Source organism: Platalea leucorodia (genome assembly GCF_965183815.1).
Source record: "Platalea leucorodia genome assembly, chromosome: 2".
Taxonomy (NCBI): domain Eukaryota; kingdom Metazoa; phylum Chordata; class Aves; order Pelecaniformes; family Threskiornithidae; genus Platalea; species Platalea leucorodia.
In genome coordinates, this window is record NC_138824.1 from 82,813,518 (window position 1) to 82,828,708 (window position 15,191).

General features: G+C 34.9%; 1 protein-coding gene across 4 annotated transcripts in view; it reads left to right on the forward strand.

The window, feature by feature from the left end:
* The window catches only part of MOSPD2 (motile sperm domain containing 2), a 37,552-nt gene that overhangs the window by 4,384 nt on the left and 17,977 nt on the right, over positions 1-15,191 (forward strand). For 2 of the 4 annotated variants that reach the window (XM_082305116.1, XM_082305118.1), the window contains exons 3-8: positions 4,876-5,031; positions 5,779-5,865; positions 8,313-8,467; positions 11,660-11,720; positions 12,942-12,980; positions 13,998-14,122. In XM_082305116.1, coding sequence (XP_082161242.1) covers positions 4,876-5,031; positions 5,779-5,865; positions 8,313-8,467; positions 11,660-11,720; positions 12,942-12,980; positions 13,998-14,122 — 623 coding nt within the window. The remainder of the gene's footprint in view (positions 1-4,875; positions 5,032-5,778; positions 5,866-8,312; positions 8,468-11,659; positions 11,721-12,941; positions 12,981-13,997; positions 14,123-15,191) is intronic. The other 2 variants (XM_082305117.1, XM_082305119.1) reach the window with 2 other exon arrangements.

Genomic DNA, 15,191 nt, shown 5'->3' on the forward strand with positions numbered 1-15,191 from the left:
AATGAGTGTTTTTTTTCTCTATTCAAAGTATGTAGCTGCTATCCCTAGTTAGCTTTGTGTATGACTTGTTCTGTAACACTTCTTTTCTAGATAAGAGTTGTTCCTGAAGGGAGGAGTCATTCTTACAGGTTGTGAATTCTGAACTTCTCTGGATCCTTTTAGTGTTGGACTTAGCTGTGCTGCCTGTTTTCTGGTCCTGTAGTCTTTCTTCTACATTCTTGTTGAATATTCTCAAATGTCTATGATTTTTCCTAAAGCATGAATGCCAGAAGAAAACAGAGCAGTGCAGCATTGGTCTCCTGGTAATGTAGATGGCGCTGAAAAAAACCAGAAGTAAAGAGAAGGGACATTAAAATTTGTGCATCAGAGAATTTAATGAATTCTTCCAGTGAAAGTGTTGTCATGAAATTTGTGTTCATTTAGTTTTGCGTGATTCTGGAGTTCTTTTCAGAGCTATTGTCTTGTTATACAGAATTCTTCTATGTTGGAAGATGGTAATTAAGTCATAGAGTTTCAGCATAAGTTTCTCAGCTTGAAGAAGACAACTGTTAACAGGGCAGAATGTGGTCATAAAAAGAACAGAACTCCTCACTTAGGCAAGAAAAAAGGCAGGCAAGTAATAGGAAGAAGCTGCTGTTCAAGCAGATTTTTTTTTTTGTCTTGTCCCTTGACCCCAAAAGTTCAATGAAGAAATGAAAGTAATTTTAAGTAGCTATTTTTAAAGTAAGGTTAAATAAAATGATGAACTTTGAAGCCTTTAGTTCTGTCAGAGACCTAGTCTATCTTCTTGCTCACTCAAATTTTCCTGAAGGCCTTTTAGCTGAGGGAATCAAGAGAGCAAACTTTGGCCTCTTGTCCTTGCTGTTGTCACTGTTACTCTGTCATATATAACTTAGAACTTGGTTTTAATGCTCTCTGGTAAATATCAAATTTGTTAAGCAGGTTATGCTTTCTCTCACTGTTCTGGATCTGACTCTTCATTAGTTTCTACACAGCTTACCAGTTCAACAGAAAAGTCTTGCAGCATCCCAGTTTTGCCTCTTCCACTGGCTGTGGAACTATTCTGGGATACAGTAAGGTTTGACCCTCTTGGGCTCAGGGATGAACCAGGTTTACATGCTTCTGGACAGTTGTCTTAACCATGAAATGTTTCACAAAAGTCTGGCAATGCTGTTACACGTGTGGCTTTCACAAGCTCTTTCTGAACAGAAGTAGCTGTGAATGCTGTTCCTTGTGTTACTTTTGGGGCAAGCAGGGCGTGCTCCACTTTATGAAGTTCTGTTTGTTATGGACTTAATTACAGAGATGTCCATCTCCCTGAATAGAGGGTGGCTAAACTTGGTGTCTCAGCATCTTAGTGGCAGTTCTGCAGGTGTGAACAAACAGGCATTTAATTTTCTGGTGAGAAAAGCATCAATATGTGTTTACAGGTATCCTAAGTGGCTAGGCTTGGAGATTGTCTGAGGTAAGATACTTCAGTTTATAGTTTCACTTGAATTTCCATTTGGGTGCCCCTCAACTTCCATTTCCTTTTGACCTCTGAACTGTGCAGGATGTGTTTAAATTATGTGTTGAGAACCCAAAGGTCTATTTTCTTTCAACTAATTCTGTTTTGACTCCAGAAATTGCTAATAATCCAGTAACTGCAGTCAAGTGTTCCATGAGTGATGTAAAGTTAGAAACATTCAGATTATTTCACAGCATAGTTTGAAAACAAATTCCCAGGTGTCTATAGAATTATGGGAAATGCACAAATTTGAAGAGGAATTCCTCCTATGAATTGACATACTTTCAATGACTGGATTATTGGAAGGACTCCAGCAATTTCATATCACTCCGCTTTATATGTGCGAGATAAAACACCTTTCTTTTGGCTTCACAATCTCATTCTAAATGTTATCTTGTAGCAAGAATTGGATAAATCAGATAAGGTTACAACATTAGTCAGTATTCCTGTTCTGTCAGTCTTGTTAAGTTTATTTGATTGAAATACTGGCATTCTGCAAGGCAGAATTTGACTAGTTGTTCCTGTTTTAGTGTTTTTATTTTTTTAGTGTGTTTTTGTTTGTTTGTTTTCCCCAACTGTCCCTATCTGAATGCAGCTGGCTTTTCACTTTGTTGAAAGTTTGGGTGGAACATTTTCTCCATTCCTCTTTCACTTTAATTTTCTTAAAATATTCATGAAGTTAAATTTCTATTTTTTAAATATTATCTAAGTTCAGAGTTTGGGAGAACTTGTTAGTGGCCCAGAAACGTGTTCTGAGGCATGTCCTGCATCATGATATGTGAATGTTTTTATATTATTGTTTGATAGAAGATGCACTATTCTGTCATTCTGACAGTTCTGCTCTCAAATAGATACTGAGAGCAAGGAGCGCCTCAGAAAGCAGTGTGAAGCTTTATCCTCTTAGTTTTTACCTGGTAGTGTGTGGTTTTTCTCTTTAATTACACAGTACTCAAATCCTTTATAGAAGTAGGATATACATGGGACTGATCTTGGAAAAATACTTGGCTGATTGTTTAACTGCGGTCACTCTTAGCTGGAAGCTAGTGTGTGTTAGAGACTATTAAGCCAAGTTGAAGTAAGGTATCTCAGGCACTGGAGACATGCAATACTGATGTTAAAGTAAATCTTTGCTCTTGCAAAGCCCTAGTTTGCTATGGCTATGAGTAGCTGTAAATGACTTGAATAGCCAATATGCCATATTGAATAGTTCATAACATAGAATAGCTAATATACCATGGCTTAGAGAAGCCAGTGCTTCTCTTACTTTAGCTGTCTGTGGATGTGCCAGCTTAGTTACTGTACATGATAGTATCTCTGAAGGGGATTTGGGTTGGAATGCATGTTACGCAAAGAGAGGTTGTAGAATCTTTCTACCATTTTTGAGTTTTCAAAACTTGGCTCAAAAAGGTACTTAGTGACCTGTTGGAAGTTGGCCTTGCTGTGAGCAGGAATTAGGGCTGAGGTGACTTGCAGATGTTAATTTTAAGACCTCTCCAATGTTAATTTTTTTATGATTCTAACTTGAAACTAGGTACTGTTAGCATTTCTCAGGCAAAACTGTCCAAATCAGAAGTCATTGGGGGAATAATCAAATTTCAAATAAACAGTTGAGACTTCACAAAATTTCATACCCCAAATCTTTGCAACTTGTTGCCTTTGTGGTTGGCCTAGAGCCACAGAGAAGTTAAACAGCATTTCAGTCTTGTGCTGAGTGTTCACTTTACTGGGCTTAGTCAGAATATAGGGAGTGAGCTCTCTGGTGCAAGTATGGAAATGAGAAAAGGAACTGAAACAGTGAGAGAGTTTTTCAGTGGATTGGAGGCTTTTGGGCAGAGAGGAGCCAGTAGGGGACTAAGATTAAGGAAAGTGGGATTTGACCATAGGCTTGGCTAAGGAACAAGATAAGGTAGTGGGATGGGATCAAGGGAAGGAGAAATTTGAAACCGAAAGAAGAAGGAACTGAGTAGATAATGTATGTGAGAAGCAGTCGTGTATGAAGAGATGCATTGGGGGAGTGCAACTATAATAACTCCTAGTGGATGGGTGCATTTAAAATGGGTATATTTTTAGTTATATTGACTAATTTGTGTCAGGAAACAACAGTATAAATTGAAAGACAAGTAAAATAGGTCATATCTTTGCATGTAGGCCAGTAAAACTAAACATATTAGCAGAATTTAATGGTGTCTTTCTTAATGTCTTCCTCAGAGTTAAGATGTCTGATTGAAATATGCATCCCTAAACCATCCAGTCACAGTTCTAAATAGTTATTTTAATTATGATGGCTCTGAAAGTAGTTATTTTGAGTTTATTGCTGCTGACAGAGGAATAGTCTTTACAGTATGTGGAAAATTAACATCTATTTTATTAACAACCAGTCTTAACTTTTTTCATGCTAATCAGAAATAAATTTAAGTGAATAGTTTAAGAGCTTATTTTTTTTCAGTAGTTAGCAAAGGGATGGGTATCTGTGTCTTGCTTTCAGAAGCCTGTTTCTATCATGGGGTCTTACTTGATTTACATTCCAATTATGTAGATTTCTCGGACAAAGAGGAGCATTGATCTAAAAACTGAGCCTTTGTTTAAGCGCAATAAAATGTGCTACAATAAAGATAGGTCCACTTAGTCATTTGTATTTTAAAAGATTTCCTGTTTAAAAAGAAATAATAATAAAAAGGTAAGGAGCAGCAGCAGCTCCTGTTTCATCTGAAGTACTTCTTAAAGCATGTTAACCTGTTATCATGGTGCTAACCTGATAGAAGAAGAGTTTGAGGCTTGGGGGTTTTAAACTGCTCTAGAGTTGCAAGTAGTTTGTGTTCAGTAAGGTAACAATTTATCAGAAGTGTAGAATGTGTAATCTTTTTAAAGAAAACAGTTTTGTTTAATGCAATGATGTATAGTGCATGGTCCAAAATAGTTGTTTTAACATCTGTTTCTGACATATCGTGGTCTGACATACTGATGCCTATAAGCTTGAGAACTCAAGCTTGAACTGGTGATGCTTAATATGTACATTCATCAGTACATGGATTCTTAGACTATATACTAATTTATGTGAATTATAGAAACCTGTTTTTAGAAAAATTACACCTGCCCTGCACACACCTTGTTTTCTAATGTTTTTTCTTTGAATAAGAATCACAGAAAATATTTTTCTAGTGAGAGTAATCTTGTAGTGTTCCTAAATATCATCACAGTAGATAGATGTTTTTAATCAATTTCTCATGCTGTGCTTTGTCTACTTAAGTTTGAGACTGCAAAAGAAAGCCTATGTACTTAGTAGGTGCTTATATTGAAACTTGGCAAATCTCCTTTTCATGTTTTCATAGCAAATGCAATATTCTTATAATTATTGATTTATTTGCTAGGTAAATCAGATAAATATGATTCTAGAGATGTGGAAAGACTTCAGCAAGATGATAAATGGGTTGAAAATTATCTGTTTTGGCGTCATGATGTTGTGGATGATACATTAAAGATGATTGATGAAAGTTTTCAGTGGAGGAAAGAATATACAGTTAATGGTAAGCTACGTTATATGATTTTGATGGTGTATGTTGCTTTCCTATTGAAGTACAACTGACTTCTATATGTAGTTTCATTAAGCACCTTTTAAAGGTTTTGTAAAGTACCACAGAGGGCTGAGCAAAAACTTTTCTACTCAGTTTAAAAAAAAAAAAAAATTAAAACTATTGCTTTTTATGTTGACCAATACTGTCTCACTGTTTTGTTGTGATTCCATGTCTATTGAAAGGTTGTTTAAGAAGGAAGGAAGGCAGCTATCTCTTGTTTTGTCTTTGTGCATTTGCTAGAATGGAGTCATTACTAAAACAACAACAAAAACAATAAATAGAGCTCTGTTGTTCATCATAGTAGCACTGGTCTGATACTCCAGGTAGAATAGATCTAGTTTTTGTGCTGTGAGAATGTTTTGAAGTTGAGCTTTATCTACAGGACTTCACAATTTGTATTAAAGGATAGAGCAAGAGGGGCTGCAGATATGAGCAAAAATAAACATTTGCAGCATTTTTTCTTACATCAATTTTTTTATTCTTATTTCTTCCTAAATCCTATTCTACAGCATGAGAGGAAGAAGATAGTAAAGATTTCAAATGAGCTCAATATCTGCATTAGTTTAGTATAGGCCTTGGAAAGTGGTTTATAAAGACATTTTTTTATTTTCTTGCTAGACTTCTGCTTTTTTGTGACTTCTGTTAAGTTACAATGTGATTATTATGATTACTGAAATAACCTTTCATTTGGCTTTGCAGACTTGACAGAATCTGTCCTTCCAAAATGGTTATTTGAAAATGGTTCTCTCTTTCTGCATGGATATGATAAAGAGGGCTATAAATTATGTAAGTTACACAGAATATAATATTTTCAGTTATTGATCTTTATTTTTTGTTTCCAGCATTTTAGCATCTATTTTGAAAAATAAACTTTTTATATTGCCAACTGTTTTTACTAAAACTGATGAGAAGTTGGTAACTTTCAGTAACTCTTTGGATCATGGAAGTGGAAGGAGGAAACTTTATCAGCAGTTTTCAAAAATCATAAACCTTTATCCTAATTATAATGCAGTTTTTAACTTTCCTGTTGAAGTGCGTTGTATCTACTGTGTTGAGTATATGACTAGTATAAATGTTCATTATTACAGTGCATTGTTATTGCTTTTCTAGCAGCCCACATTCTTGCATACTTGCAGTCGTTCCCAGGAGGTCTGTAATGGTTTTCTTGTTTTGTTGGGTTTTTTCCCATTTTTTTTTCTGATGTCATTGGAATGTTCCGTAACAGCCTAGACAGCTGAGGATTGTTGGAGAATGAGCTCTCAAGTAATTACTCTAGTAATTAAAGAATAAGATTTGTAGGGAAACAGTAAATATTGCGTGAAAAACTCCTGAGTGTTTTTTAATACTGTATAATAGATGGTCAGTAAATTAATCTATTGTAACATCTCATATATTTACATTTAATTAAGGTTAAATCCTGTGAGGCAAAAGAGACTTTTTTTTCAAAAAACAAAAAAACACTCACGAGGCTTTCCAAGCAGTGATCTTGAACCTTGAAAAAAACCCCAAAATTTAAATCTGAAATTCTGCTTTTCCTTGGTGTACAAGGGCTAGTTTGTACTTCCAGAAATAGACAAACAATCCAATCTTTTACAGAAATGACTGTGTTTTAAACACCAATATACTAATTTTCAAAAAAAGAAAATTATGACCAGAAAAATATGGCTTTTATTCTATGGCTATGTTTTGTCAAACTGTCCCTTTTCTTATCATTGTAAGATATCAGTGCTCTATGAAAAATTGCTTCTTTGTTATGCTTCATGATTTTCTTTTAGCCTCCAAGGTAAGTATTCAAGGATAAGTGGTGGCGATACCTTTTTATAGCATTCAGAAAGCTGAGCATGATTGTATCGGGTGGTTCAATTTGGTGAGATTGAGGGTGGGGGAAGAAGTAGAAAAACCATGACTTTATTGTATTAGTGCTTGGACTGAGAAAGTTACACAATTGTTTCATGACAAGAATGTGTAAGTCAGGTAAATAATGATTTCTGATTTTATTGTCACTGAAACATAAGTAATGTGTCAATTTTCCATACCTGAAGTGTTTCTTCTGTGAATGTTAATTGGGTCAGAATATCTGACATGGTATGCAAATTCAGATTATATCATAGTTAAGAGTTCCTGGTTAGTCAACATTTGAGAAATGTGTTTCTTGGGCCACATGCTCCATTCTCATTCTGTTATGTAAAATAGACATTTTAAAGTATAAAGATGTTCTTAAAGAATTATTGGTTACTTTCACAAGAGTCCTGTGTTTGAATAGGGGTAGCTTTTTGAAATTCTGATATTACAGCATCTAGTTAATATGCTATGTTTAAAAAAGTTTGGGTTTTTTACACAAGCCATAAAATATTTTTTATTTGCAATTAGAAGTAAAAGACATGGAGAAGAAACCTGTTTTTTAGTAAAACTTTCCAAGTTTCAGGGAGAAAAATATTAGAGTATATCTACAATTATTTTCAGGGCTTGTCCAATTTTGATATTGTAGAGGTACCAAAAATAAAGGCTGCTCTTCACATTGCTGTCCTGAATATTTCTTTTATCACTTCATTGTAGAATGAGTAATTTGGTTTCAGACCTTTGTATAAGGTCTGTTATTTTAATTATGCTACTTTGCATGGAAAAACTTGTCTCTACGTGACTCATTCCTTATTCCAGAAGGGTATGTATTGGGCTTTCATTTATATAATGTTGCTCATCTTCTGGATTTTTTCATTTTATTTTAGAAAGGTCTGTTGCTTTTTATATAATCCAAAATGTGTGTATAAATAGTTTTTCAAAACACATCAACTACAATGCTGTAAAAAACTTAAGCAGAAGAAACATAAATTTCACAACCACAACAATACTTAAAATATATGTGGAACATAATATCCTATGTGAGGACTGCATGATTTAATTTGAAATTATGAAATAATCTAGATAAGAAATGGTCTTTAAATACATGAAAAGTATTTTTCCACTCTACTGTTTCTTCTGTACTGTAATTCTTTGTATTTTCAATTTTCAAAAAGTTCCAGTATAAAAATGTGAGCAGGGCAAGGTGGGTGTGTAGAAAGATAGGCAGTTGTTTTTCTGGCTGTTCAGTGGCCACAAAATCAGTAGAGGTGTAGAATACAAACTCAGAGGTATTAATAAATTTCAGTGCATGCTGTATAGTTATTTGCATAATGTTTTCTGTTAATTTGGATCTATAGTTTCAATTTTTGTGTGTTTTTCTTTCTTCTCACAAGTTTGGTTCAGAGTGAAACATCATATAAGAGATCCTAAACAGCAACTTGAGAAAAAGAAACTGGTAGCTTTTTGGTTAGAACATTATGCCAAGAGAGATCATGGAAAGCCCTTAACAGTGGTGTTTGACATGGCCGAAACTGGAATCAGTCACATAGTAAGTATTTTTATTGTGTTTTCTGATTGCTTTCTGAATTATTTAACCTACATCCCCAGAAAAATGGGAGTCCCTGTGCAGTCCTTGACACCTAAAAAATATCTGTCAACTGCATGCTGTGGGTTTTATTTTTTGTGCTTCTTTTGCACTTCCCTTGCTTTGAGATGGAATTTTTGATCCCAATACTTTCTTCTCTGCTCTCAACACTCATCAGTACACTGACTGGTTGCATGCTGTCATCTGGACTTTTTGTATATTTCTAGAAGTTTTTAATACACATTTTGCTCCTAACATTGTTTCTTAGTTGGATTTAAGTATGTCTTATTAAAATATCCTGGTTCAAAAGATGCTCTTGTTTTAGAGCAGAAGTTCTGGTTAATATCTGCATCGCTAGATTTACTTAGAACTAGGTGCATCAGGTGTGATCTCTGTTTTATGATGTCATCTTTACAGTGAATCTTTAAATTTACCAGAATTTAAAACCAGGTGTGGGTTGACGGTTTTTTTGTGATTCATTTTAGGTATGAGTCTGGGCATCAGCTTGTGTACAGCTATATCTACAGTTGCTGTTAATACAGTCTGAATGATACACTACTACTACCAGTAGAACTTGATCTGGTTAATGGCATAGAATGAAGCTGCAGCCTATCTATTGGTTGAGGTCCTTTTCTGAAATTTGGAAATTAAAATGTGTTTTTTAAGCTTATGTAGATTTAGGAATGAGTGTATGTTGCAGGATCTCCCTTTAGGTCTGGTTTTCTACCTATTAGTATCTTCATAAAGAAAGCATAAATGCATACGCATAGCTTGCTACAGGCATCTTTTAAGATTTGCTTTGTAGAAGCTTGTTTAGAAGATTAGAACAATATTACCTCCTACATCTTTACTGATCCTCAACTTAGACAACCTAAAATCAGGATTTTTGATGGTTTTTTTTTTGAGGGGTGGGGGAAGGTGACACTTGAGTAATTTTAATGTAGATAGATGAAAATCTACAGAGTTCTCTGTCATTTTCTTCAACTGAGTTCAGTAGGGGAAAAGTACATTTTTAGCACCCAATTTCAGGAGCAGAATGTAAGCTGGTTTAGATTGCAAGATGGAGATCTTGCCTATCATTACATACTTATAAATTTGCTCTAATAACAAAAAATCTCATAGAATCTCTATAGGTAAAAAAGTCTTATTTATATAGAATATTGAATATTTTCTTACAAAAAGTTATGCTGCCCTGTTATTCTTACAGGAATGGCTAAAACTTGTATCTTGTTCTTTCTTTATTTGTTGGTATGGCAGGAATGCATGTAAATATAAGCAAAAAAAAAAAAGCTTGCTTTCTACCTTTGCCAGGCAAGATGGTTAATGTTGCATTAGGACCTTGCAGCTGTGTGGTACAGGGCCACAAGCTTTTGAGAAGATACATTGACAAATAAATATGGTGTAATTCAGTTTTGCAAGGCAGGATTGATGCTCTTATCTGTGCCTTGAGAGCTCTATATCCATACTCCTAAAGATAATACTGGGGCCATGGTTTTATATAACAAGAATAAAGGATTGTCATAATTTCCTTGATGTGAAAAAGCAACTTGATTTGGTTTTTGTGGAGCATATCCTGAAGAAACTTCTTTCCAGTGTCTTTGAGACTCCTAGAGACACAATCTCAGCAAGTGCTGTCCACAGGTGTCCCGTTGTATGTGCTTGCTTTGTAGTTAGTACACTTAACACAGAACAGGAATATTTTTTTTATGGCTGTTTGTAGCCATGTAGAGTAATTCATAAATTCTATCCTAAAAGAACTTGGATTTCTAAGATCTTTTCCAGAGCATGCTTCACTTGTTTGTTCTATTGCTATGGACATCTACTATGTCAGCGTTTACGACTGGTACACAGTCAGGTAATTCTGATAGCTCATACCTCTTTACACCAGTTCAGGTACCTAGAATAGATGCAGTTACTGAATGGTCTGCTGAAATCTGTACTTCTAATTCCAGATTCCCATCAAAATAATGGATCCATCCTCCTGATATCTGATAGTGCTGCTTTTGGATAGGCAGTGGAATAAAGAGCAGCATCCTTGTTAATGCACAGGAGATTCTAATCATTGCCTGGAAATGTATCACTGTATTTATGCTGTTAAATGAAAGATACTGCATTTGGTACAAGCAACAGCCAGTTGAGATAAATGCTTCTATTAAAGGCTACCTTCTGCCTACTGTCTAAAGATATCAAGCTTTCAGATAATTTCTAATTACTGAAGCTATTAATAAAGCTTTTGGGTTGTGGGTAATCCTCTTATACAGGGTGTTGGTTTTTTTCTCTCTGTCTGCAAATGTTGTAATAGCGTGTTTACATCACTTTAGGAGCCCATTCCCCACAGCATTTTTACTGTTATGACAGGCTTTGGATCCTCCATCAGCAATATATTTTGTACTATTTCTGAAAGTCTCCTTTGTACTACTTCATTGTCGTAAGGCATCTCTTACTTTATTATCTATACGTGTTTCATAAAATGCCTTTTTTGCCCTTTACTGTGTGGTCCGTTCTGTTATATCCAGATTTTGTAATGGAGGCTTGGCTCTATTATTTCTGTGTGACTGCTCATTGGATGGAAGCACCCTGAAAATGGGTGGTATGCAAGCAGCTCTTTTGAGTGCTGCCTCTGCCCACAATTTCTCTGCATACCATGAACTAATACTAAGACCAAAAATTCTCTTAAAAGGAAAACTTTTTTTTTCCCTCTGGAAGATCCTGCGTGCAGTAGTATATTGAACAATATGCAAGACAAGTTATTGAAGGGAAATTTCAGTATGTTTAGTGCTCTCCCTTGTAAGGCTTTAAGATAGTCTGTCAAGCTTCTCTAATGCTAAAGGTTTATTTTTCCTGTATCTTTCCTGTACAGCTTAAATCCTGTTGATACTCTGTAGTAGTTCAGATACCTAACTTATTGCATTTATAATAGGTCTGTTGACTTTTTTCTTGCATGAAAAAGTGAAGTTTGACAACAATCCTGCAGCAATTCAATGAAGTGAAAAGCATTGCATTGAGTTTGGATGATGTTTGTAGTATGTGTAAAATTTGAATATAGATGATTACAATGTAAGTATCTTGTGCTATTCAGTAAATGCCTTAGCTTAACTAAACCTGTATTTTTAATGTTTTGATTTACATTGCGTTTACTCTGTGCTTTTATTTTAGGACTTGGATTTTGTTCGGTTTATTGTCAACTGTTTTACAGATTATTACCCAAACTTCCTCAGTAAGTATTGTATGTTACATATTAAGCACTGTAGACTTGTGTAATAAGAGTATTTCGTAATGTTGCAGATGATGGGGGAGACTAAATTGTTTTGCACATGTTTTATGTAGTAACTACCTGGAACACATGGACGTTACAGATTCAGAATACTTTTGTGCTCATAAGTCAGCACAACTTTGTATTGTATATAAACTTTACATTAATGGAAAAATCAACTGGCTTTTCATGAAATAAGAATTTAAGATGTTTTTATGGATTAAAAATTAAGATAAGCATCTAGTAGAACTGAATTGGCCTGTTTTTTCTTTTGCTCCTTGTTACTAGGGTAGAAGCTTTGCAGACTTGCATGACATGTATCATTTAAGAGTCTTCAGGGGACAAAGAATGAATGGCTATAGAAAATTTTAGGGAGCAGTGATTTACTCTGAACAGATTAAGACATGTTTGTGTGCACACTTGGAAAAACCTGCGTACTTGCCTGCTAGTTTTTCTTCGTGGATAGGCAAACACTGAATAGTTTTTGCAAGCTTATCTTACCTGAGTTATAAATGTTAGAGAAAATGTGTCTGTGAATATTGAAATCCTGTACAGCAACTGCTTAAACTCTGAATATTAGATTTCAGCTTGGTGATCAAAGTTCAAAACTTTGAACAAATATCAAACTTAAAGGCAAGTGCAGCATCATGTTTTTGGTTTTTCAACATAAAGAGAAAATTTTGGGGATACTTCTGAGTCAAAGTACTAACTTTTCAGGCTTTTCTGCTAAAACAAAGCAAGCTTGGGAAAAATGTAGATTTGCAAAGACTCTTGCTATTTGCTTCTTTGGGAAGAAGAGGTGCTGAATATACCTGTTAAACTTATTTTCCATTCAATAGTTGCTTTTCTAGGTTGGGTTGAGATCTTACCTTTCTCTGCCTTATTTGGGGTGATTACTTATTAGTATGTCAGAAAAGTAGTATCCCAGAGAAGTATATAAACAGTGTATAACTTAGAATTTTATTAACTGTTTTCCAAGCAAACAGGTAATGTCTTTATATAGTAATAGAAATAGGTTTATACATGTTAAAAACAATTACAGAAAATTGCTTCTACAAGGAAGTGAACATGGAGGTTTCTAAAGATGAGTATTTGCTTTTTACATGATCATTATTGCCGTGCTTCCTCTTAAATAAAGAAATACATAACACTTGGTATTCAGATTATTTCCTTTTTTCTTTTCAGCAAAGATAGTGATCTTTGAAATGCCATGGATAATGAACGGTGGGTTGTTTGTTTTTTTGATCATGATAACTCTTTAAAATTAGTAGCATAAGTAGGAAGCATTTTTCTGATCTGTGTAGATACAGCTGAATGGTGGAATTTGTTAAACATGTATCTTTAAATCTCTCAATTTGTCCATTGCATACTTTTTGTTTTTCCTTCTAGCATTGTATTTCGGATCATACTTTAAATGGAGTCTATATTCATCCTGTTATCTTTAAAGCTTGGGAGACCTTGATAAATAGTCTATTCCTTGAATGTTTCCAACTGTAGTCTTTTCAAAGCTAGATCTGTTCATGATTTAGGAATACTATCATCAACAAATAAGGGACACTTATAACGAGCCAAAAACTAGAATACACAATTTAAGATATATGCCTGGCACTGGACACTGATATTGTTACATATGTTTTATGTGTGTACTTCAATAATTATCTTTAATTATACTGTACAGGATAAACATGTTATTCCTGTGTTTTTACCATATGAATACATATTTTTATGCTGGCTTTAATTTTTCTGTATATTCATGTTTTACCATCACTGAGAAAACTATGGTGTTAGAAAATACTCCGTAGATCTAAACAAGAGTCCTTTAAAGCAGCAAAACACTTCTACTATGATGAGTGCATACATATTTCCCAACCTCCCCCACTCAGATTTGGAAATACAATTGCCTTTACCCCCTCAGTACTTCCTAGGCTAAATTCCAAGATGACAAAGTTGTCATTTGTTAAATCAAAGGTAGTCTTTCCATGAAAGTCTGTGGTCTGTCTGCATTCCTCTGTAGAAAAGTGTATGTCCATAAAATAATTTCTCTGTAAATAATACTCTTTTCCTTGCACTGTTTATCCCCATTATAATAGATACTTTCAGAGCAGTTTCTGGGGATGTAGCTCACTTCTGTGCCTTAAAGTCTACCAATACACTGGGGGGAAAAAAAAAAAAGAAAAAAAAAAAAAAACAACAAAAAACAACCCTGCCTGACAACTTATGTATACCTTTTTTTTTTTAAAGCTGCTTTTAAAATTGTGAAGGGTTGGCTTGGCCCAGATGCCATAAGCATGTTAAAGTTCACAAACAAGAGCGATGTACAGGAATACATCAGTGGAGAGTATCTGCCACCTCACATGGGTGGAACTGTAAGTATATTAGTGTTTCATGGTCCTTTTGTGATAGATTGAGACACGCCTATATAAATTACATATGTGGGGTTGAGAGTTGGCACTTCATGGATATGAAATTTCCTGAAATTATTCTGACAATGTAATTTGTAAATCGTATTAATATAAAATGGGTTACCTTCATGAGAATTTGATATCTGGCAGTCTTAAGTACAGAAATAATTTTTCTGAATCATTCATCTACTTTCAAGTCATTGGAAACCACTCAGTTTTTCAGACCTTTAAAAAAAAAAATATAAATCCATTTTAAGCATCATTCTTTCTTCTGCTCCCCCCCCCCCCCCCCGATGAATAAGAGATTATGTGTTGGTTTATGAAACAAGTTATGTGAACAGAAAATAGGTTTCTTGGCCCTTTGAGATTTTTTTTTTTTGATCCTGCTCCAAAGCTATGATTCAGTATAGACAATCATATTGCAATTATTTTTCCTTTGTTGTCTCTAGGGCTGCATTTTTAAGACATGGCTGTAGAAGGTTCTTTTTTAGGAGTATGTTAGAACTCCAAGGAGTATGCTACAATCTGGTATCACTTTGACAGAACCTGGATCCTATTCTAGTGCAATCTAAATAGCAAAAGAACACAAGGATCTTGTACAACAGGTTTTATTTTTCTCAAAGCTAGTAAATCAGTTTGCATAATCTTCATAATAGAATTCTGTGGTGGGTTGACTTGGCTGGATGGCAGGTGCAATGAAGCTGCTCTGTTGCTCCCTTCCTCAGCTGGACGGGGAGAGAAAATATAACAAAAGGCTCGTGGGTTGAGAAAGGACAGGGACAGATCACTCACCAGTTACTGTCACGTGCAAAACAGACTCAGCTTAGAGAAATTAGCTTAATTTTATTGCTAATCAAATCAGAGTAGGGTAATGCGAAATAAAACCTCAATCTTAAAACATCTTCCCCCCACCCCTCCCTTCTTCCCAGGCTTAACTTCACTCCTGATTTCTCTACCTCCTCCCCCACAGTGGTGCAGGGGGAAAGGGAATAGGGGTTGCAGTCTGTTCATCACACATTGTCTCTGCCTCTCC